This window comes from Rhinolophus sinicus, linkage group LG06 (assembly GCF_036562045.2).
Source record: "Rhinolophus sinicus isolate RSC01 linkage group LG06, ASM3656204v1, whole genome shotgun sequence".
NCBI classification, from domain to species: Eukaryota; Metazoa; Chordata; class Mammalia; order Chiroptera; family Rhinolophidae; genus Rhinolophus; species Rhinolophus sinicus.
Window position 1 is genome coordinate 75,872,207 of NC_133756.1, and position 23,783 is coordinate 75,895,989.

At 37.5% G+C, this 23,783-nt stretch overlaps 1 protein-coding gene across 8 annotated transcripts in view; it reads left to right on the forward strand.

Annotated features, from left to right (window-relative positions):
* Positions 1 to 23,783, forward strand: part of MYLK4 (myosin light chain kinase family member 4) — a 106,819-nt gene that overhangs the window by 36,860 nt on the left and 46,176 nt on the right. For 2 of the 8 annotated variants that reach the window (XM_074335308.1, XM_074335311.1), the window contains exon 2: positions 5,024 to 5,104. The exons of the other annotated variants lie outside the window; for them this stretch is intronic. In XM_074335308.1, the coding sequence (XP_074191409.1) occupies positions 5,102 to 5,104 (3 nt within the window). In that variant the 5' untranslated portion in view covers positions 5,024 to 5,101. The remainder of the gene's footprint in view (positions 1 to 5,023; positions 5,105 to 23,783) is intronic. 8 annotated transcript variants of the gene reach the window in all.

A 23,783-nucleotide genomic window follows, 5' to 3' on the forward strand; every position in this document is an offset into this window, starting at 1 on the left:
ATTTGGGACATACATATAACCAAAAAGTTGTTTGTTGCTTATCTGATTCAAATTTCATTGGGCATCCTGTATTTTTATTTGTGCAGAAACAGAGCATGGTCTGGAAGTTACTGTGCATGAGGTGTTTTGTGTGAGCTCGAGTGCTGGGACCTTGGGAGCCCACATGTGAGTGCAGTTGGACTGTATCACAGTATTGCTCGAGCACTCCAATAGGGACCTGCAAAGACGTCATTGCAAGAGCAATGACAGACTGGACACTGCAAGAGCCCAAGGGGGAGGCAGTAACAGAAGGCAGAGCTGCAGAGGCCCAGGACTCATGGCACTGTGGATGTTTTCCTGGTCCCTCTCCTAGAGACTGAGGGTGGGAAGGTGGAGGAAGCCAGAGTCTGATTGGGAGATGAGAGTTTGATGGATTGATTTGAAAATCAAGAAAAAGCAGATGTGAATTTATTGCATGTCTACATTGGGGAAGAAAAGCCTGCCAGATACAGAGGACTTTTGGTCACTGTGATAATGAGAAGATTAAGAGAATGCATTCCTTGGACCCCCAGTTTGTTCCCGGTCTCAGCCTCAGCTGGAGTCCCAGTCTAACCAGGCATGTCAGGAAGGGAGGAGCTAGTGGGGTGAGGGGACAGCAGGGCCCATTAGGCAGAGAGTAAAACAGGAAGTGGCAGAAAGTGAGAATGGAAAGGTAAGTAGGCTCAAGGCCACCACGAGTCTGATAAAAGAGTTTGAATCTCCTGAAGGGGGGTGGGGAATGCAGTATCAAACTTTTTTAAAAAAGATTTTCTTCAAACAGTACACGATGAGTTCAATAGAAGACATAAACATGGCCCTCCCGAGGGGTGAGTTGCCAACCTCCCATTCTGCAGTAAGGTTTCACAGCACTGCCTGTTCTGCTACTCAATGTCTGATGCCACTTGTTGGGACTTTGGTTTTCAATCTGTGGTACCTGGGCTACCTGTAAAAATCAGTACATCAGCTCTGCTACTTACCACTCAAGTGACAATGGACTCATTACTTAACTTTTCTGTGCCTTGTCTTACTTGTGTGTAGAATGGAGGGAAAAAGAGCACTTATACGATTGAGGTGGATTAAATAAGGGTGGTGCCAGATCATAAATCTTCAGTTAATACTAATGCTAATACTACTACTACTACTAATAATAATGTATGAACCCACCATGTTACTATTTATTTGATTTCTGAGCCCTACTCCAGACCTATGCAATCAAATTTCTGGTCCTCATGTTTAATTACAACCCCCAGTGATTCTTAGGTTTCCTAAAATTTTAGAAACACTGACTTTTGTTTTCTGTGAAAGAACAGCCATCCTTGGGGGACTTACTTCCTACTTATAGGGGAGGTTGTACCCCTGAGACTCTGGAGGGCAAAGGCGAGAGCTTTCTAGTGTCCCTGCCTCAGCTGCGAGCAGTCCTCTTTCCTGGTATGCTTCCTACCCTTCTCAACATGCATTTTTACCCCAAAAGCCTTGTGGGGTTTTCCAGTGTCTTGCTCCTTCCTTGTGGCCAGAATCTTAGAGTAGTAGCATCCAAACGTTTTGTGTTTGAGGTAGAGCAGTGGTTCCATTTTGTTTTAAAGGGTAGCAGCCTTCGACTTTGATTTAGTTAATGGAGCCAGTTCTTCAAAATTCATGAAGATTGACAAAGAGACCAGAAAAAAGCCAATTCTCAGTGTTCTTAGGGTTCTGCCCATCTGCCTGCATCTGTGCTCTCTGAAATGGCATAGTGGACTTTGCTAGGACCACATTTCAGGTAATAACAGAATTGGACATATTTACCATTCCAGAGTATTACGTATCACAAAATTGGTCTTTCTTGCTGTAAAGTAATAATCCAGTTTTAAGATATTTATGCAGAAATTTGCTTCAGCCTGAGTTACACTATCTGACTATAGTATATAGTTACACTACATAACTACTACTTAGTTATATAGTAACTAAGCTAAAAATCTGGGGGCATCTTGCCCTGGGTTTCCTTTGAGCCACTTCTACTTTTCACTGTGCTTTCTCATCTCTTGCAACGGCCTAATGATTCGGAGCATAGCTTTGTCTCCTCCAAGATGGAGTGAATAATTTTCTCAATGGCTAAAAGGAGTGCATATCGAGGATGGGATTTACTTAAGCAGACACCTCACACTGAGGTCTGGTTTCACTCAAATCCCTCACCTACAGTCTCAAAACACATAAAACCATTTCCTGGCAAATGGCTAGGCTTTGTGTGCTCAGACCTCCTTCCTTCCTCTCACCTACTACATCTTCTCTGCTCTCTTACATGTGTTTGTAACTTGAAATATTTTCCTTTTTTTGCAATTCTGCAGTTACAGTCTCAGTACCATCTTGGGACTTTTATAAGCAGTATACATTTCTGAAATACATTGGAGATGCTGATTATTTCATAGCATTTTTAGAAATGTTTTAATACTCCTTAACTCAGATGTTAGGAAATTCATGCAACTGATAATGAGAGAAGTCAGTGAAGAGAAGGGACGGCTCAGGGCCATTGGCCACTCCTTACTCCTGGGTAAACTCCGCAAATTCAGTGCTTTAAGAGACCAGAAGTGCTAACCTTCATAAATAAGAACAGACCTTCCAAGTACTGAGGAGATTCTGTATTGGAACAGGCTCATGTAGTCATCATAAGCTTAAAGCTGGCCATTCCTGACCGTTTGTCAGGAATACCATAAAAGGGGATTGAACGAGATGCACTCACATGTCCCTCCAAACTGTAGACTTCTTTGATTTTTAAAAAAATGTTGAATCCTGTATATATTGAATTCTGATGTATATTTCCCCAGTACACATGGGGTTATTTTTAAAAATTCTCTGCATATCGAAATTTAGTTTAAAACATGTTAAAATTTAATTTTAATTTTAACGTGTTTAAATTATCCTACTCAGCCACACAACATATTCTTAATTATATATGGTTTTAGGGAGCTTGAGTTGTTTGCTTTATGAACTTGAACTTAGGAAATTATGTTTCTTGAGTTAATAGAATATGAGGATCGCCATAAGGCTCTTCCTGTCAGATGTTCTTTATGGTCATGAAGACATTTACTAATTTCTCATTTGTGTGATGCTGTGCTACCTACATACTTAGAAAGTTAGACCAACCAGGTTGTGCTCTGCATGTTCATCCCATCATGCTGAAACAGATTCCCTCAAGGTATCCAGTAAATAACGAGCTGTAGGTTCAAATGTTTTGGACTACTTAGCAACTGACCACAAAGGTCTAAAGAACAAATTTCTACCGTGTGATTTTTCACTTGGCCAAAAAAAAAAAAAAAAGCTTTATTCTTGCCTCCATATTTCCCCCATAGCTCTCACTGACTCTTCACACCTTCATTCATCCTGTATGAAAAGACCTCTAGATGCCTCTCTGCTTGAGTTAGGGCTTGGCTTCTCCTCAGCTGGATCTAAGTCGGAGAACCTGTTTCATAGCTCTTGGAGATCTGAAACCTCTGCAATTCCTATTGTTAGCCCCATAATATAGCCCCATCCAGAGTAAACACCTGCTGGACCCTCAGGAGCAGGAACATCAGGGTCCACGGGTTTTGGTGGTGATGACTAAGCAGCTACTGGAATGTCCTTTACGTGTCTAGCTCATCCAAACGGGTGCTGGGTGAAAAGGAGAAATGTCATTCTTCGCTACAGGGGGACTGCAGGAGGACAAGGTCATTTTAAAAATGATCAGCCATAGAACTAGCATGAAGGGTGTTAGAAAGAGACAAAATAACTTTGCGTAGAAGAACCAAGCTGTCTCAGAGCCCAGAAATAGCGAGGCTCCTATGAGTGCTAGAACCTAATGACGGGCATCTGTCTACAGAGATGCCTGGAGCCAGAGGCACCCACAGCCCAGCCACTTCCACCTGAGTTCTTACTGAGGCTGCGAACAGCCAAAACCATAACTTTATGAGGTGCTCTGACTGGGCCATGAGTGAAGAGAAAATATGGAAAATTGATTCTAAATCAAAGAGAAAATGCAGACCCTGGGGTGCCAGTGAGTGCTAGAGAGCCTCAAGATAGCCCAGTCTGAGGGCAGTCACCTCGTTTTCTTGACAGACCTTTGAATGTTTTGTACTTCCAAATATTTGAATGCTGAATTGCTTGAGCAAATTTGTTTCAACTTTAAGCTTTAAAATAACTCTTTCTAATGCTCCACAGGGATGGGAAAGGTTACATCTAAAATCTTACTTAATCATCTCAATAATTATCAGAGCTCACATAGCTTTTATTTTTTTAAGTAAAGATGTGAAAATATAAGAAGCTGGTGTATCACTGAAAAATGTGAATTATTAAGTGTAAAAGTGAATTATCACAGTGATATAATAAAGTCTCAAACTGTCCTGCTAAAAATTGAGGCAGTCAATTAGTTGACTCATAATTAAAACATTTTATATATAAAATATATGAAATATTTTTACATAATATTTTTTATATTTTTCACATAAATTTGTCATACTCATTACACATTCACATAATTTAAAGAGTCATAAAATTCAACAAAGCTTCTGGTGAGAAACAGTACTCCCTACCCTTCTTATCCCCATTTCCTCCTTGTCAGAGGTAAACATTTTCATTTGTTTTAGCTGATTCTTTTATATCCTGAGTTTTATATCCTGCATTCTGCCCCCATTCTCTCAAGGTAGTTATATTATAATTTTTGGATAAATAAAAATTCATAGTTTCAGTTATTGTGATTCTGAAAATTCTGTTCATGCCTAAGAGCAATGTAGAGCACTATTGTGAATTTTCATTTCTTGCTCAGCCTTTCCTTTCTCTGGAGTTACTGGTTGCCTTGATTAAAACAAACAAACAAACAAACAAACAAACAAACTTGCTTATTTTTAAAAAGTACTTACATTGAAACTCCACTATCTACTACTTGTCTAAATCTTGTCTACACACCTGCAGATATATTAGGTATCCTATCAATTTTATCTTCTTGGAGAAATTTTCCCCAGAGGTTTCTGATCAATCTGAATTTTATTCCTCTCCACAGTGCTTGCCCTTTAATCCTGAAGCACATCTGATATCCTAGAATTTTTACTCCCCATTGGTCTGGAGAGACCTGTCTCCTATGGTAGGTATCCTCTGTTGGATATCCTTTGTTTTTCTTTCTTGTTTTATTCCTTTGTTTAAATGGAATACATCTTCCAACAGTTTCCTGAGAAGTGATGAAGGAATGTAATATTTTTGAGACCTTTCATGTCTGAAAATGTCTTTATTTTACACATGCACTTGGATGACAGTTTATCTGGCTGTATAATTCTAGGTTGGAAATTATTTCTTTTCAGAATTTGGAAGGCATTGTACCATTGTTTTCTAGCTTTCATGTTGCTGTTGAGACGTCCAAATAAGTTTAGAATCCCGATCCTTTGTATGTGGCATATATTTTCTCTCTAGAGGCTTGTGAGACCCTCTACTTGTGCCTGATATTCTGAAATTTCACAATGATATACCTTGTACGGCTGTTTCATCTATTGTGCAAGACATTTGAAGGGCTCTCATATCCTTCAGTCTTGGAAACTTTCTTGGACAGTTTTATTTTTTCTTATTTTTGTTTTGGAACTCCTATTATTTGAGTGTTGGAGCTAGTCTAGTCTTCTAAATTTCTTATCTTTTTTATTCTATTTTTCTTTTCTATATCTGGTTGCTCTGTTTTTAGGGGAGATTTAAAAAAAGAATGTTATTAAAAATATAGTTAACATACCATAATATTATATTAGTTTCAGGAGTACACCATAATTATTCAACATTTATAGACCTAAAGACGTTATCACCGTGATAAGTCCAGCAATCATCTGACACCGTACCACACTATAACAATATTATTAACTATATTTTTTTCCCCTTACTGTACATTCCATCCTCATGACTTATTTGTTTTATACCTGGAGATTTGAAATTCTTATTTTCCTTCACCTCCCCCCTCTTTTTTAATTTTTCAATTATAGTTGACATTCAATATTATTTTATATTAATTTCAGGTGTATAGCCTAATGGGTAGACATTTATATTTATATAATTTAAGATGTGGTCCCCCCTGACTAGTCTAGTACCCACTATACATAGTTATTACCATATTATTGACTATATTCTCTATGCTTTACTTTACATCCCCATGACTACTTTGTAAAAACAAATTTGTACTTCTTAATCCCTTCCCCTTTTTCACCCTCTCCCCAATACCCTCCCATCTAACACTGCAACAAATCTAGTACCTATCTGACAACATACATAGTAATTACTATGTTATTGACTATATTCTCTATGCTTTACTTTACATCCCCATGACTACTTTGTAACAACCAATTTGTACTTCTTAATTCCTCCCCCTTTTGTCACCCACACCCCCAAACCCCCTCCCATCTGACAACCATCAAAATGTTCTCTGTATCTATGAGTTTGTTTCTGTTCTGTTTGTTAAATTTGTTCTTTAGATTCCACATATAAGCAAAATCACATTGCATCTGTCTTTGTCTGACATACTCCACTCAGCACAACACCCTCCAGGTCCATCCATGCTGCTGCAGATGGCAAGGACGTATTCCCTTCCATGGCTGAGCAATATTTTATTGTATCTATGTACCACTTCATCTTTACACATTCATCCATTGATGCACACACAGGCTGTCTCCACATCATGGCTAATGTAGCAATGCTGCAATGAACATATGGATGCACATGTCCCCTTGAAGAAGCGTTTTGTGTTTCTTTGGATAAACACCCTGAAGCGGGATTACTGGGTCCTTCGTTGTCTCTTCTTATAGCCTTTGTTTTAAAGTCTATATTATCTGGTTTAAGTATTGCTACCCCAGGTTTTGTCATTTCCATTTTCATGAAATATCTTTTTGCATTCCTTTATTTTCGGTCTGTGTGTTTCTTTCTTTTGACCTGAAGTGAGTCTTTTGTAGCAGCATATGTAAGGGTTTTGTTTTCTTATCCATTCAGCCCTCCTATGTCTTTTGATTGGAGCATTTAATCTATTTACATTGAAAGTAATTGTTGATAGATATGCAGCTATTGACATTTTATTATTCATAATTTTGATTTTTTTTTTCTGTCTTAAGGAAGTCCCTCTAACTTTCCTTGTAATTCTGGTTTGGTGGTGATGAACTCATTTAGCTTTTTCTTGTCTGGGAAGCACTTTATCTGTCCTTAGATTTTATTTTATTACATTTTAAATTAAATCAAAATTTATTATTAGTTTCAGATGTACAAAATAATATAATAATTAGACATTTACACCCCTCACAAAGTGATAACTCCACCAAATCTACTACCCCTCTGACATCATACGTAGCTATTACACAACCATTCACTATATTCCCTATGCTGTAATTTACATCCCATGACATATATATGTATATATATTTTTATTTATATTTACATATATTTAAATTCAAGTATAATTAAATACATATATGTTTAATTATACTTGACATTCAATATTATTTTATATTAGTTTCAGGTGCACAGCACAGTGGTTAGGCATTTATATAATCTATGAATTGATCCCCCCAATAAATCCAGTCCCCATCTGAAACCCTACATACTTTTTACATTATTGATTATATCCCCCATACTGTATTCCACATCCCCGTGACTATTTTGTGACTACCAATTTGTATTTTCTAGTCCTTTCACCTTCTCACCCATCCCTCACCCCTTCCCATCTAGCAACCAACAGTTTTTTCTTTGTATCTGTGAGTCTATTTCTGTTTTGTTTGCTTGTTTATTCTGTTCTTTAAATACCACATATAAGTGAGATCATATGGTATTTGTCTTTCTATGTCTGACTTATTTCATTTAGCATAATACCCTCTTGGTCCCTCCATGTTGTCACAAATGGTAAGGTTTCATTCTTTTATTGTGGCTGAGTAATTTTCCATTGTATATATGTACCACATCTTTATCCAGTCATTGTATTTATGGATACTTAGGTAGTTTCTTTATGTTGGCTATTGTAAATAATACTGCAATGAACACAGGGGTGCATAAATCTTTTTGAATTAATGTTTTGCATTTCTTTAGATAAATACCCAGATGTGGAATTGCTGGGTCATAAGGTAGTTTTATGTTTAATTTTTTTCAAGAATTTTATTTTATAATTATTATTTTAAAGATTTTATTGGGGAAGGGGAACAGGACTTTACTGGGGAACAATGTGTACTTCCAGGTCTTTTTCGAAGTCAAGTTGTTGTCCTTTCAGTCTTAGCTGTGGAGGGCGCAGCTCAGCTCCAGGTCCAGTTGCCATTGTTAGTTGCAGGGGGCATAGCCCACTATCCCTTGCAGAGTCGAGCTGGCAACCTTGTGGTTGAGAGGATGCGCTTCAACCGACTGAGCCATCTGGGAGCTCGGCAGCAGCTCAGCTCAAGGTGCTGTGTTCAATCTTAGTTGCAGGGGGCAGAGCCCACCATCCCTTGTGGGACTCGAGGAATTGAACCGGCAGCCTTGTGGTTGAGAGCCCACTGGCCTATGTGAGAATCCAACCGGCAGCCTTCGGCATTAGGAGCACGGAGCTCCAACCACCTGAGTCACCGGGCCGGCCCTATTTTTAATTTTTTGAGGAACCTTCATACTGTTTTCCATAGTGGCTGCCCCAATTTGCAATCCTACCAATAGTGCACAAAGATTCCCTTTTCTCCACATCCTCGCCAACACTTGTTTGTTGCCTTATTGATGATAGCCTTCCTGACAGGTGTAAGGTGATATCTCATTGTCATTTTAATTTGCATCTCTCTGATTAGTGATATTGAGCATCTTTTCATATATCTATTGGCCATCTGTATGTCCTCTTTGCAGAAATGTCTATTCAGGTCTTCTGCCCATTTTTTTAAGTGGATTGTTTGTTTTATTGGTGTTGAGTTGTATGAGTTCTTTACCAATTTTGGATATTAACCCCTTATCAGATGTATCATTGGCTAATATTTTCTCCCATACAGTAGGGTGTATTTTCATTTTATTGATGGTTTCCTTTGCTGTGCAAAAACATTTTAGTTTGATGTAGTCCCATTTTTTTTCTTTTCTTTTGTCTCCCTTGCCCAAGGAGTTATATTGAAAAAAATATTACTAAGGGTAATGTCTGAGAGTTTACTGCCTATGGTTTCTTCTAGGAGTTTTATTGTTTCAGGTTTTACATTTAAGTCTTTAATCCACTTTGAATTTATTCTTGTATGTGGTGTAAGAAGGTGGTCCAGTTTCATTTTTTTTGCATGTATCTGTCCAGTTTTCTTTTCTCAACATCATTTATTGAATAGACTGTCTTTACCCCATTGTATATTCTTGCCTCCTTATCATAGATTAAGTGACCATATAGGTGTGGGTTTATTTCTGGGCTCTCATTTCTGTTCTATTGATCTATTTGTCTGTTTTTATGCCAATACCATGCTGCTTTTATTACTATAGCCTTGTAGTATAGTTTGATATCAAGTAGCGTGATACCTCTAACTTTGTTCCTCTTTCTCAATATTGCTTTGGCTTTTCAGGATCTTTCGTGGTTCCATATAAATGTTAGGATTATTTGTTCTAGGTTTGTAAAAAATGCCATTTTGATAGGGATTACATTGAATCTATAGATTGTTTTGGGTAGTATGGACATTTTAACAATGTTAATTTGTCCTATCCATGAACAAGGTATATACTGATGTTTATTTTTATCTTTTTAAATTTCCTTCATCAATGTTTTGTAATTTGCCAAGTACAGGTCATTTACCTTGTTGATCAAAATTATTCCTAGATATTTTATTATTTTTTTGATGCAATTGTAAAATAAATTATTTTCTTAATTTCTATTTCTGATAGCTTGTATTTGGTGTATAAAAATGCAACCAATTTCTGAATATTAATTTGTATCCTGCTACTTTACTGAGTTCATGTATCAATTGTAATCATTTTTTGATGGACTATTTAAGGCTCTCTCTATATACTATCATGTTATCTGCAATAATGACAGTTTTCCTTTTTAATTTGAATGCCATATATATATATATGTATATGTATATATGCCATATGTATATATGGCAAATTAAAAAGGAAAAAGGAAAACTGTCATTATTGCAGATAACATGATTATATATATATATATATATATATATATATATATATATATATATATATATGATTGCTTTGACTAGGACGTTTAATACTATGTTGAATAAAAGTAGTGAAAGCGACATCCTTGTCTTGTTTCTGACTTTAAGGAAAACACTTTTAGCTTTTCCCCATGTTTTACACCATATTGAGTATGATGTTAGCTGCAGGTTTGTCATATATGGCCTATTATGTTGAGGTATGTTCCTTTTATTCCCACCTCGCTGTGAGTTTTTTTCTTTTTCCCCTTTCTTCCATCTCTCACCTCCCCCCACTCCAGTTCAAGCCATTGTTTCTCAGTCTAGTTGTGTAGGATACAACTCCCTGGCCCATGCTGGTATTATGAGCCTTGTGCTCCCGCCTCGGTTAAGGCAGTCAGTCGCCAGTCATCAGCCGGCCACTCACAGCAGTTCTTGCTGGCTACTGGCCCCTCACAATGGCTGCTGGCCACTCACACGGACTGTTGGCCACTCACGCTGGCCACCGGCCACTCATGGTAGCACTCAGCAGCCCACAGCAGCTCACGCCAACCTCCAGCTGCTCATGGCAGCCCAGCTCCAGGTCGAGCCATAGTTCACAATCTTAGCTGTAGAGAGTGCAGCTCACTGGCCCATGTGGGAATCAAACCGGTGACCTCGGCATTAGGAGCACGGCACTCCAACCACCTGAGCCACCAGGCCGGCCCGCTGAGAGTTTTTATCATAAATGAATGTTGGATTTTGTCAAATGCTTTTTCTGCATCTATTGATATAATCATATGATTCTTATCCTTCATTTTGTTTACATGGTATATTATATTAATTGATTTGTGGATAGCGAACCAACCTTGCATTCCAGGAATATATACCACTTGATTGTGGTGTATGCTCCTTTTCAGTATTGCTGAATTTGTTGCTAATATTTTGTTGAGAATTTTCACATGTTGATAAGGGATAATGGCCTATAATTTTCTTTTTCTGTAATGTCTTTGTCGGGTTTTGAAATCAGAACAATGGTGGCCCCATAAAATGAGCTTGGAAGCTTTCCCTCTTCTTGAATTTTTTGGGACAATTTGAGAAGGATAAGAATTCTTCTTCTATTGCTTGGTAATATTCACCAGTGAGGTTGTCTGGTCCAGGAATTTTATTTGTGGGGAGTTTTTTGATTACTAATTCAATTTCATTAATAGTAATTGGTCTGTTCAGATTTTTGTTTTTTCTTGATTCAGTCTTGGAAAATTGTATTTCTAGAAATTTATCCATTTATTCCAGATTGTCCAATTTGTTAGCATATAATTGTTCATAGTATTTTCTTTTAATTCTTTGTATTTCTGCGGTGTCAATTGTCACTTCTCTTCTTTCATTTCTGATTTTATGATTTTACTTATTGGGTCCTCTCTCTTTTTTTCTTGATGATTCTGGTTAAAGGTTTATCAATTTTGTTTATCTTTTCAAAGAATCAGGGTGGGAGATGAGGGTAAGAGGGATCAAATGTATGGTGATGGAAGGAGAACTGACTCTGGGTGGTGAACACACAATGGGATTTATAGATGATGTAATACAGAATTGTACACCTCACCTGAAATCTATGTAATTTTACTAACAATTGTCACCCCAATAAATTAAAAAAAAAAAAAAGAATCAGCTCTTGGTTTCGTTGATCTTTTGTATTGATTTTTTTTTTTTTGTCTCTGTTTTGTTAGTTGCCACCCTGATCTTTATTATATACTTTCTTCTACTCATTTTGGGCTTTGTTTGCTATTCTTTTATAGTTCCTTTAGGTGTCTATAGTTAGATTATTTGAGATTTTTCTTCTTTCTTGAGTAGGCCTATATTGCTATGAATTTTCCACTTAGGACTACTTTCACTTGTCTGATAGATTTTTGGTCATCATGTTTTTATTTTCATTTGTCTCAATGATTTCTTCCTTGATCTCATTGTCAACCCATTCATGATTTAGTAGCATGTTATTTAGCCTCTGTGTATTTGTGTGTTTTTCATTTTTTTTCTTGTAATTGATTTCTAGTTTCATACAATTGTGGTTGAAGAAGACTCTTGATATGATTTCAGTCTTCTTGAATTTTAAACTTCTTTTGTCACCTAACATCTGGTCTATCTTGGAAAATGTTCAACGTGCACTTGAAAAGAATGTATATTCTGCTGCTTTGGGATGAAATGCTCTAAAAATATCAATTAAATTCCTCCTATCTAATGTGTCATTTAAGGCCACTGTTTCCTTGTTCTTTTTCTGACTGGAAGATCTATCCATTAATGTCAATGGGGTGTTAATGTCCCTACTATTACTGTATTACTGTTGATCTGTCCCTTTATGTTAGTCAATATTTGCTTTATGTATTTAGGTGCATAAATATTTACAAAAGTTCTATCTTCTTGTTGGGTTGATCCCATTATCATTATTAAATGTCCTTCTTTGTCTCTTCTTATAGCCTTTGTTTTAAAGTCTATTTTGTCTGATATAATTATTGCTACCTCAGCTTTTTTTTTTCATTTGCATGAAATACATGTTTTTCCATTCCTTTATTTTCAGTCTGTGTGTCTCTTTTTGACAGCATATGTACGGGTCTTGTTTTCTTATCCATTCAGCCACCTTTATGTCTTGTGATTGGAGCATTTAATCCATTTACATTTAAAGTGATGATTGATAGGTCCCTAGCTATTGCCATTTCATTAATCATATTTATGTTCTTCCCCCCGCCCCCTTTCTTCTTTTTAAAAAAATCCCTTTAACATTTCTTGTAATACTGGTTTGATGGTGATTAGCTCCTTTAGCTTTTCCTTGTCTGGGAAACTCTTCGAACATGGGTGAAAACCTTGCTGGGTAGAGGAGTCTTGGTTGTAGGTCCTTGCCTTTAATCACAATGAATAATTCATGCCAGTCCCTGCTGACCTGAAAAGTTTCTGCTGAGAAATCAGCTGACCTTCTTATAGGAGTTTCCTTGTCTATCTTGTTGCTTTTAAGATTTTCTTTTGGTCTTTAAACTTTGACATGTTAATTATGGTTTGTCTTGGTGTGGGCCTGTTTGGGTTCATCTTGTTTTGGGACTATTTGCACTTCTAGAATTTGTATGTCAATTTCCTTCACCAGGTTATGGAAGTTTTCTGTCATTATTTTTCCAAATAAGTTTTCAATCCCTTGCTCTCTCTCTTCTCCTCTGATTCCCTGGTGATGCAAATATTATGCTTAATTTTATGCTTGATGCCCCAGAGGTCCATTAAGCTATACTCATTTAAAAAATTTATTTCTCTTTTTGATCAGTTTTTCATGAATTTGTTTTAAAAGTTTTATTTTGTCTGCATAATCTGTTTCCTCCAACTTGCTTTGTTTCACTAGTTTTAGTCTCTGTTTTTCATATTAGGGAAGGGGTCCCAAATCCTGCCTGAATCACCTGAATCACCTGAATCACCTAGTAGAATCGCTTAGGAAATCTAAAAATTCTAAAGTCCAGGCCACATGCAAGACCAATTAAACTATAATCTCTGGGAATACAATATAGGGATCTGTATTTTTTGAAGCTTTCCAAGTAAGGTTATGGAGGTTTTGTGAGGCAATTCAAGTTGCTTCTCAACATTCTCTTGTCTTAAGATTCAGCTTTTTTGGCTATGCCTAGTTGACTACTACTTACCCATCTGCCTCCAGCTTCCAAAAATTCCATTGTTATTGTCTCTTCTCTTGCTTTTTTTTTTTGACCCTGCGTGTGTGTGTGTGTGTGTGTGTGTGTGTGTTTTGTGTTTGTGTTTTTGTGTATTGGCTATTTCACAAGTCCTTTATTGTTATTTTAATGGGGCTTAAAGAAGAAGCAGAGCATGGAGTAAGAGTAGGCAGAAAAGGATACTTTGAGGTGAGTTTTGAACTTGAAGGGTCCTATTGACCTACATACAAATATAAGCAATAATTTTGACTTCACTTTGTTTATTAAAAAGGGGGCTACTAGCTTAAAGACAATCTAAATTTTCTTTAAATATGAGAGCACTAGCATCCTAGTCAGTTACCCAGTAAAACCTCATGTAGTCAAACTTTGCTAATTGATAATTAGTTTACTAGATTACAATTAGTGATAATGAACTTGGTTAATATTTATCTTTGTTCTATTTGGCAAAGAGATGATTTAATTAAAACATACTAGTATAAACAAGATTGTAGATTGGTTACCTGAGTAAAAGAATGATATTATTATAAGTTATACACAGAAAGACAAACTTGTTCTTTGGATTACAAATGCTGCTTGTTTATATGAATCTGATATGATACACATTTGAACCACACTTTATTACCTATTAATTTGTATTACTGAATTAACAGAACTGGAATAAATTTGTACTTTTTTTTTTAACAAGTTCCATACTTTTTTTTTAACAGAGTTCTCATCTACCTGAACTTGGAATTGTTGAGGGCTTACCCTAATGAAAATAACAGAAAGACAAACTGTGAAATATAACATGTCATTTATAATAAATCATTAAACACAGGCAAGAAAAATTCAAGGCCTATAAAATGTCATGCATTTTCACAGTCAGTTAATACTAAATTATTTGGCAAATTGAATTCTATATGTAAGTGGGAAATAACTATATTTAATTGCTTTCAAATTCACAATTTTACCTGTGAAATGGTGGCCCTCTTTTCACAATCTCAGGGACTATTATAAAACGTGGGGGAAATTGTACCTCAGCCTTGCAGTTCATGGGAGTGTCGTTGGTCTTCCCTTCCCTCCCTCCCTCGCACTCCCTCCCTTCCTTCTCTCTTGATTGATAAATATTCAATGTTCTGGTCTTTATGCATGAAGCTGACTGGAGTGTTTTCTCCTATTTGTGGTTGGATGTGACTCAATGATATACCCCAAGATTTAGCCGCACAGCCTGCCCCTTGAGGAAAGTTTTTTTAATGTGAAAAGTGATGGCTTTCCTTAAGAAGAGTCCCCCAGTTTTGCTCACTCCTTGCTAGTATGGTCTCTGCAACAGCAGTCCAAAGTGATCTCAGTGAGATGGTGGCAAGAGAACTGTATCATGAGTCCAGAGAACTGGCCTTAGGAAGTCACTTTAAGGATCAAATGAGACTAGTGACTTCCACCCTTATTAATGTAAAAGAAAAAAATTCACAGACTCCCTTATATTTTCAGCTACACTTCTGTTATTTCCTGCTGAAAAAATGATATGACAAAAAGCTATTTTTTATTCAGCAATTCTTTCAAATAAGTTTGAATTTTACTAACCACAACAGTATAAACAATCATTTAAGCAATAATTATACATTCGGTACATGCTAATATTTAGTCAGTGTATCACTTAGGCTTCCTGGTGGATTAAATACATAAAGATCTAGACCCTCACAATAAAGAAATCCAGAGGTGCTGGTTTAAAGCCAAGGTCTCTGACATTCTCTGACCTTTTCTTCATGGTCCCAAGATGGTTGCTGGAACTCCTGCCAAGGTGGTTGCTTCTCCTGAAGCTTGAGGAAGGATGGGCATTGAAAGGGCAAGTTTTCCTTGAAAGCTTTTTATTCTTATGTCTCAATGGCCACCTCATTTGCAACAAAAGAGTCTGAAAAATGTGGCTTTTCAGCACAGCACATTATCTAGGTGTCTGTTAAAATGGAAGGTGGGGAAGGATGTTGGATAGGCAATCTATGACATGGTCTATCTATAGACAATGCTGAGAGTACATCTGGAATAATGGGCAATGAGAGGGTTCTCAGTGTGTGGCTTGGAGACTACAGGGCTAGATGTTCAGGATTTCTCACATTGCTAACACTCTGCGATTCCATGCTTCTAACATCTGGGGTGCTGAGTTTAAGGCATTTCTCAGAGGAGACAGCATGTAATAATGAACAGAGTACTAAATGTGGAGCTAGAAGACATCGGTACAAATCCTGAACTGCTGGTCAGGAATTTGGACAAATTGCTTAACTTCTCAGAAGCTCAGCTCTCCCCTTACAATAAGGAAATATTAATATCTACCCATAAGTTCCTTGGGAGAACTGGGTGAGATGAGGTTTGTGAAATCCTCTTAGTGCAGAGTCTCAAATACATAGGTAACTTTAAGTTGAGGAACCCAAGGTCACTGTCTAACCTCACATTTGGAGACAGCCAAGGAAAAGCGTGTGCTGATGGACCCATCACAAGGTCATTTCTCAATGCCAAACAGCCTACTGTAAATAACTGAACCGCAGAAGCAGGTGTAAATTGGATTGCGAGAGGTGTGAGTCTTGCTCCATACTGCATGTCTGTCTGTGCTCTGGAGGTCTGTGTAGGTATCTGCTTTATATTTCAGGATTTTCATTTTTTTTTATACTAGCTCATTTACAGATGTTTGATCAGGTGTGAACTTCTACCAAGAAGACTATAAAAAAGCAATTTAACAAGTGAGTCTGAAATGCCATACGAAGGGTCAGACTTTACACAAATTACGTACTGGACTTTAAAAATGAACAAAGTTGCCCTTTCTTTTTCTTGAGACTCTCCTGGAAGAAAAGTTCAGAGGTTCACATTGCCTGTTGTGGGCTGCTGTCCAGGCAGTCACATCTCCCTGCCTTTTCTCATACTGTTCTCTTTTCCTGAAGTGTCCTATTTATCTTTGAAGGTCTGGCTTAAGGAGCATCTCCACTTCAAGGCTTTGATAATTCAGGACCCAGGCAGAAAAAAATTCCTCTTTTTCCTATGCTGGTGTAATACCTTTCTTGTATCTTTACTATAATAACATCAAACATTTATGGAGAGCTTACTATGTGCTAGGTATTGTTCCAAGTGCTTTACATATGTTAATTCATTTAATGCTCATAAACACTCTACAAGGTAAGATCTATTATTATCTTCATTTTACAGATATAAATTGAGGCACTGGAGGTTATTTAACTGAAAGGTTAAATAACTTGCTCAAGATTACACAACTAGAAAATGGCCAAATCAGGATTTGAACCCTGGTTCTTAAACAGCAAATACGTGATAATTATTTTAATAATGTACTTATCAGTTTGCTTTACTAGATTATAAGGTCTTATTCCTCTGAGTGTACCCAGCATTTTTAAAAAATTTATTGGGGTGACAATTGTTAGTGAAATTACATAGATTTCAGGTGTACAATTCTGTGTTACATCATCTATAAATCCCATTGTGTGTTCATCACCCAGAGTCAGTTCTCCTTCCATCACCATATATTTGATCCCCCTTACCCTCACCTCCCACCCCCTACCCCCCTAACCCTCTGGTAACTATTAAACTACTGTCTGAGTCTATGAGTTTTTGTTTCTCATTTGTTTGTCTTGTTCTTTTGCTGTTTTTGGTTTATATACCACATATCAGTGAAATCAAATGGTTCTCTGCTTTTTCTGTCTGACTTATTTCGCTCAGCATAAGATCCATCTCAAGATCCATCCATGTTATCACAAATGTTCCTATATCATCTTTTCTTACCGCCGAATAGTATTCCATTGTGTATATATACCACAACTTCTTCATCCACTCATCTATCGAAGGACATTTTGGTTGTTTCCATGTCTTGCCCACCGTAAATAAAGCTGCAGTGAACATTGGCGCACACGTGTCTTTATGGATAAATGTTTTCAGATTTTTTTGGTAGATACCCAAGAGTGGGAAAGCTGGGTAATATGGTACTTCTATTCATAATTTTTTGAGGAACCTCCACACTGCCTTCCATAACTGCTGCACCAGTCTGCATTCCCACCAAGTGTATGAGGGTTCCTTTTTCTCCACAGCCTCTTCAACACTTGTTACTACTTGTCTTGTTGATGATAGCCATTCTGACTGGGGTGAGGTGATATCTCATTGTGGTTTTGATTTGCATTTCTCTGATGATTAGTGATGTTGAACATTTTTTCATATGTCTATTTGCCATTTGTATGTCCTCTTTGGAGAAATGTCTCTCCAGGTCCTCTGCCCATTTTTCAATTGGGTTCTTTGTTTTTTTGTTGTTGAGTTTCACGAGTTCCTTGTATATTTTGGATATCAGTTGCTTATCAGAGGCACTGTTTGCAAAAATCTTCTCCCATTCAGTTGGTGGCCTCTTTATTTTGTCGATGGTTTCTTTTGCTGTGCAGAGCTTTTAAGTTTCATATAGTCCCATTCGTTTATTTTAGCTTTTACTTCCATTGCCTTTGGAGTCAAATTCATAAAATGCTCTTTGAACCCAAGGTCCATAAGTTTAGTACCTATGTTTTCTCCTATACAGTTTATTGTGTCAGGTCTTATGATTAGGTCTTTGATCCATTTTGAATTAATTTTGGTACATGGTGATAGATAGCAGTCCAGTTTCATTCTTTTGCATGTGGCTATCCAATTCTCCCAGCACCATTTAATAAAGAGGCTGTCTTTCCTCCATTGTATGTTTTTAGCTTCTTTGTCAAAAATTATCTGTCCATATTTATGTGGTTTTATTTCTGGGCTCTCAATTCTATTCCATTGGTCTATGTGTCTGTTTTTCTGCCACTACCATGCTGTTTTGATTATTGTAGCCCTGTAATACAAGCTAAAGTCAGGGAGTGTGATACCTCCAGTATTGTTCTTTTTTCTTAAGATTGCTTTGGCTATTAGGGGTCTTTTGTGGTTCCAAACAAATCTGATGATTTTTTGTTCTATTTCTTTTAAAAAATGCCATTGGGATTTTGATGGGGATTGCATTAAATCTGTATATTGCTTTGGGTAATATGGCCATTTTAACTATGTTGATTCCAATCCATGGGCATGGAATGTCTTTCCATTTCTTTGTGTCTTCTTCAATTTCTTTCAAAATGTCTTATAGTTTTCAGCATATAGGTCCTTCACATCCTTGGTTAAGTTTAATCCCATCTATTTTTTTCTTCTTGCTGCAAGTGCAAAAGGAATTGCTTTCTGTATTTATTTTCTGAGATTTCATTGTTAGTATATAGGAATGCAATGGACTTTTGTACGTTGATTTTGTAGCCAGCAACTTTACTGTATTCGTTGATTGTTTCTAATAGCTTTTTGGTGGAGTCTTTAGGGTTTTCTGTATATAGCATCATGTCATCTGCAAAGAGTGATAATTTAACTTCTTCATTCCCAATTTGGATACCTTTTATTTCTTTCTCTTGCCTGATTGCTCTGGCAAGGACTTCCAATACTATGTTGAAAAGCAGAGGTGATAGGGGACAGCCCTGTCGTGTTACTGAACGTAGAGCAAAGGGCTTCAGATTTTCACCATTAATTATGAGATTAGCTGAGGGCTTGTCATATATGGCCTTTATTATGTTAAGGTATTTTCCTTCTATACCTATTTTATTAAGTGTTTTAATCATAAATGGATGTTGTATCTTGTCAAATGCTTTTTCTGCATCAATTGGTACAATCATATGAATTTGTTCTTTATTTTGTTTATGTGATGTATCACATTGATGGATTTGCGTATGTTGAACCATCCTAGTGCCCCGGGGATGAACCCTACTTGGTTGTGATGAATAATCTTTTTAATGCATTGTTGTATTCGATTTGCTAGAATTTTGTTTAGGATTTTTGCATCTGTATTCATCAGAGATATTGGTCTGTAGTTTTCTTTTTTTGTGTTGTCCTTACCAGGTTTTGGTATCAGGGTAATGTTGGCCTCATAAAATGAGTTAGGGAGTAGTCTCTTCTTCAATTTTTTGGAAGAGTTTGAGTAGGATTGGTATTAGATACTCTTTGAAGAATTGGTAGAATTCACTAGTGAAGCCATCTGGTCCCAGACTTCTGTTTTTGGGAAGGTTTTGGATGACTGATTCAATTTCGTTACTGGTTATCGGTCTCTTTAGATTTTCCAGTTCTTCATGGTTCAGCCTTGGCAGGCTATATGTTTCTAAGAACTTGTCCATTTCTTCTAGGTTATTGAATTTGGTGGCATATAGTCCTTCATAGTATTCTTGGATGATCCTTTGTATTTTTGTGGTGTCTGTGATAACTTCCCCTTTTTCAATTCTGATTTTGTTAATTAGTGTCTTCTCTCTTTTTATCTTAGAGAGTCTTGCCAAGGGTTTGTCAATTTTGTTACTCTTTTCAAAGAAACAGCTCTTTGTCACGTTAATTTTTTCTATTGTCTTTTTGTTCTCTATTTCATTTAGTTCTGCTCTGATTTTTATTATTTCCTTTCTTCTGCTGACCTTGGGTTTTGTTTGTTTTTCTTTTTCTAGTTCTTTAAGATGTAACATGAGGTTATTTATTTGGGATTTTTCTTGTTTCTTTAGATAGGCCTGTAATGATATAAATTTCCCTCTTAAAACTGCTGTCGCTGCATGCTAAAAATTTTGGTAGGATGTATTTTCATTGTCATTTGTTTCTATGTATCTTTTGATCTCTCCTCTAATTTCTTCTTTGACCCAGTCCTTCTTTAAAAGTATGTTGTTTAATCTCCATGTATTTGTGTTTTTTCCTTCTTTCTTTTTGCAGTTGATATCCAGTTTCAAAGCCTTGTGATCAGAGAATATGCTTGGTATGATTTCAATCTTCTTAAATTTGCTGAGGCTGATTTTATGTCCCAATATATGGTCTATCCTTGAGAATGTTCCATGTACACTAGAAAAGAATGTATAGTCTGATGTTTTAGGATGAAGTGCTCTATATATGTCAATTATGTCCATTTCATCTAATGTGTCATTTAGGGCTGCTATTTCGTTATTTATTTTCTGTTTGGATGATCTATCCATAGCTGTCAATGATGTATTTAAGTCCCCTAGTATAATTGTGTTTTGGTCAATTTCTCCCTTTAGTTCTGTTAGTAGTCGCTTGGTATATTTCGATGCTCCCCGATTGGGGGCATAAATATTGATGACTGTTATGTCTTCTTGTTGTATAGTCCCTTCACCATTATGAAATGTCCATCTTTGTCTCTTGTTATCTTTTTCACCCTAAGTCTGTTTCATCTGATATCATTATGGCTACACCTGATTTTCTCTGGGTACCATTTGCTTGGAGTGTCAATTTCCACCCTTTCACTTTGAGTCTATGCTTGTCCTTGTAGCTGAGATGTGTCTCTTGGAGACAGCATATGGTTGGGTTTACTTTCTTGATCCAATCTGCTACTCTGTGTCTTTTTATTGTTGAGTTCATTCCATTTACATTTAGGGTGATTATTGATATGTGAGGATTCCCTGTCATTCTATCTTTAGTTTTCTGGTAAGGCTGTGTCTCCATTGCTTCTTTGCCTTTTTATTGTCTATTATATCTGTGTGGTGGTATTCTATGATGTTTCCCTCTGTTTCTTCTTTTATTACAGTACATATTTCAGTTTTGGATTTTTTTTGAGTGGTTACCCTTAAGTTTATGTAAAAGAAAGTTTGATATTTAGAGTATTCCATTTTCTTCAGCACGCTTACTTTCTCCATTCCCATATTCCAGTTCAGGCCTTTACTCTCCCCCTTTTCATGTTTCGGTTGCCACAAATTGTCCCTGTTGATGGTGGTCGAATAACCTCCTTTAGTGTTTCTTGTAGTGCAGGTTGTATATTAGAAAATTCCCTCAGCTTCTGTATGTCTGGAAAGGTCTTTATTCCTCCTTCTTATCTAAAGGATATCTTTGCTGGATATATTATTCTTGGCTCATAATTTCTCTCTTTCAATAGTTTGAATATTTGGTTCCACTCCCTCCTGGCTTGTAGAGTTTCTGCTGAAAAATCTGATGATAATCTAATGGGCTTTCCTTTGTAGGTTACCGTCTTCTTTTCCCTGGCTGCCTTGAGGATTCTTTCTTTGTTGTTTATTTTAGACAGCTTCAATACAATGTGCCTTGGAGAAGGCCTGTTGGGATTGAGGTAATTAGGTGTTCTATTTGCTTCTTGGATTCGAGGATCCAGTTCTGTCCACAAGTTTGGGAAGTTCTCATCGACAATTTGTTTGAATATATTCTCTGTTCCCTTCTCTCTTTCTTCTCCTTCTGGTATGCCCATTATTCTTATATTGCTCTTTCTGATGGAGTCAGAAAGTTCTTGTAGAGTTCTTTCATTTCTTTTAAGTCTCAAGTCTCTTTCTTCTTCCATCTGTGTCATTTCCAGGTTTCTATCTTCGATGTCACTGATTCTTTCCTCCATCTGGTCAACTCTACTACCTAAGCTGGTTATTTCATTCTTAATTTCTTCTATTGAGTTCTTAATCTCCAGAAATTCTGTTTGGTTCTTTTCTAAAATTTCAATCTCTTTTGTAAAATGCTCATGTAGTTCTTTGATTGTGTTTCTGAGTTCATTAAACTGGCTTTCTGTGTTTTTGCATGTCGTTGAGTTTTTTCAGAACTGCAATCTTGAATTCTCTGTCACTTAAGTCACATATTTCCATATCGTTAAGTTCCTTTTCTGGAGACTTTTAACTTTCTTTCTGAGCTGTCTTGTTGCCTTGGTTATTCATGGCAATTACTGATTTATTATTTCTCTTCCTAGACATCTACAGGAGTTGCTTCTGCAACAGGTTGATAGGAAGAGGTCTTTCTTTTGTTTTCCAGTACTTGTTGGTAGAATGTTTTATTTTCTCAGACTGCAGCCTTTTTTTCCCCACTCACATGGTAGTGCTATGTTTTCTCTGCACTATTCCTGCTTCTCACATAATGGGGGGATTCCCTGGGAGACGGGCTTCTCCTTTGTTAATAGTTCGTCTAGGTCACAGGGCGCAGTGTCCCGGTGGGTATGCGGAGAGCTTTTGAAGTTCCAAAGCTCTTCCTGCACCAGATTCAGAGCCCATGTGTTTCTGCAGTTCTGTTTACTCTTGCAGGGATCCGCCCAGATAGGTGGGGCCAGGGGCGGGGTTACTTGTGAGAGGTGGCCCAGAGCAATGGCAGCAACCATCACCACAACCGGTGCTGTTTCCACAGTTCCTGCCGCTTTGCCGGAACTAGTTGGGCTGCAAATCTGTGTCTGTGGTCCACAGTTCTCAGAACAGCAAATATTCTATTCCTTTGATCTGACACTGCTACTGCTCTGCTTCTAGCACCGGGCAGGTGGGGGCAGGTCGAGCTCTGGGAGGGGAGGGAGGGGGCGGCCAGTCTCAGTGCCTAAGGCTCCGTTCTCTGCTCAGCAGTGAGGGCTTAAACCACTGTTTTCAGCCTTCTTCCCTCAGTCTTTTCTCTGAGGTCTCTGCCGTGAGCGTTGGGTTCAGCCATGTTATATGCTGTCCCCTCAGCCCTGTGGAGCCCAGGCGGAGCCCTAGGAGTCCGAGTTCTTCCCTCTCCCGCAGCTTCGGTAGCTCCGGGAAGCAGCGAGCTCGGCGCACTGAGCCAGGTCTGCGTCCTGCGCCCCCGAGGCTCCATCTCCGCACTTCTCCCTTCCCTCCTCCCCCATTCACACGATTCCCCCACCTGTAGGTGAATTCAGTAGTCGGCCTCTTCGTCTTGCGTGTTTGCTGTGCAGGGAGTCCTTTGTGGAGTTATTGTTGTTCGATTAGTTGAAAATTCCAGGGGAACTTTACAGAGGCTCACCTCACGCCGCCATTTTGATCCGGATCCCCCAGCATTTTTTCTTGAATGAATGAATATGTATACACACATACTAGCTTGGGGTAACAAATTCAAACTGTAAAGAAAACTCTAAAACGAAGAGAGATTATGGTCCCAATTCATGTTTTTCTCTCCATAGTAAACAGTGTTAATCCTTTCTTGTGATTTCTTCTAGAAGTTTTTATGCATATACTGGCACATATGTACATGTTTTAAATGATTTATCCCAACAGGGTCACACTTAAACACACTCTGT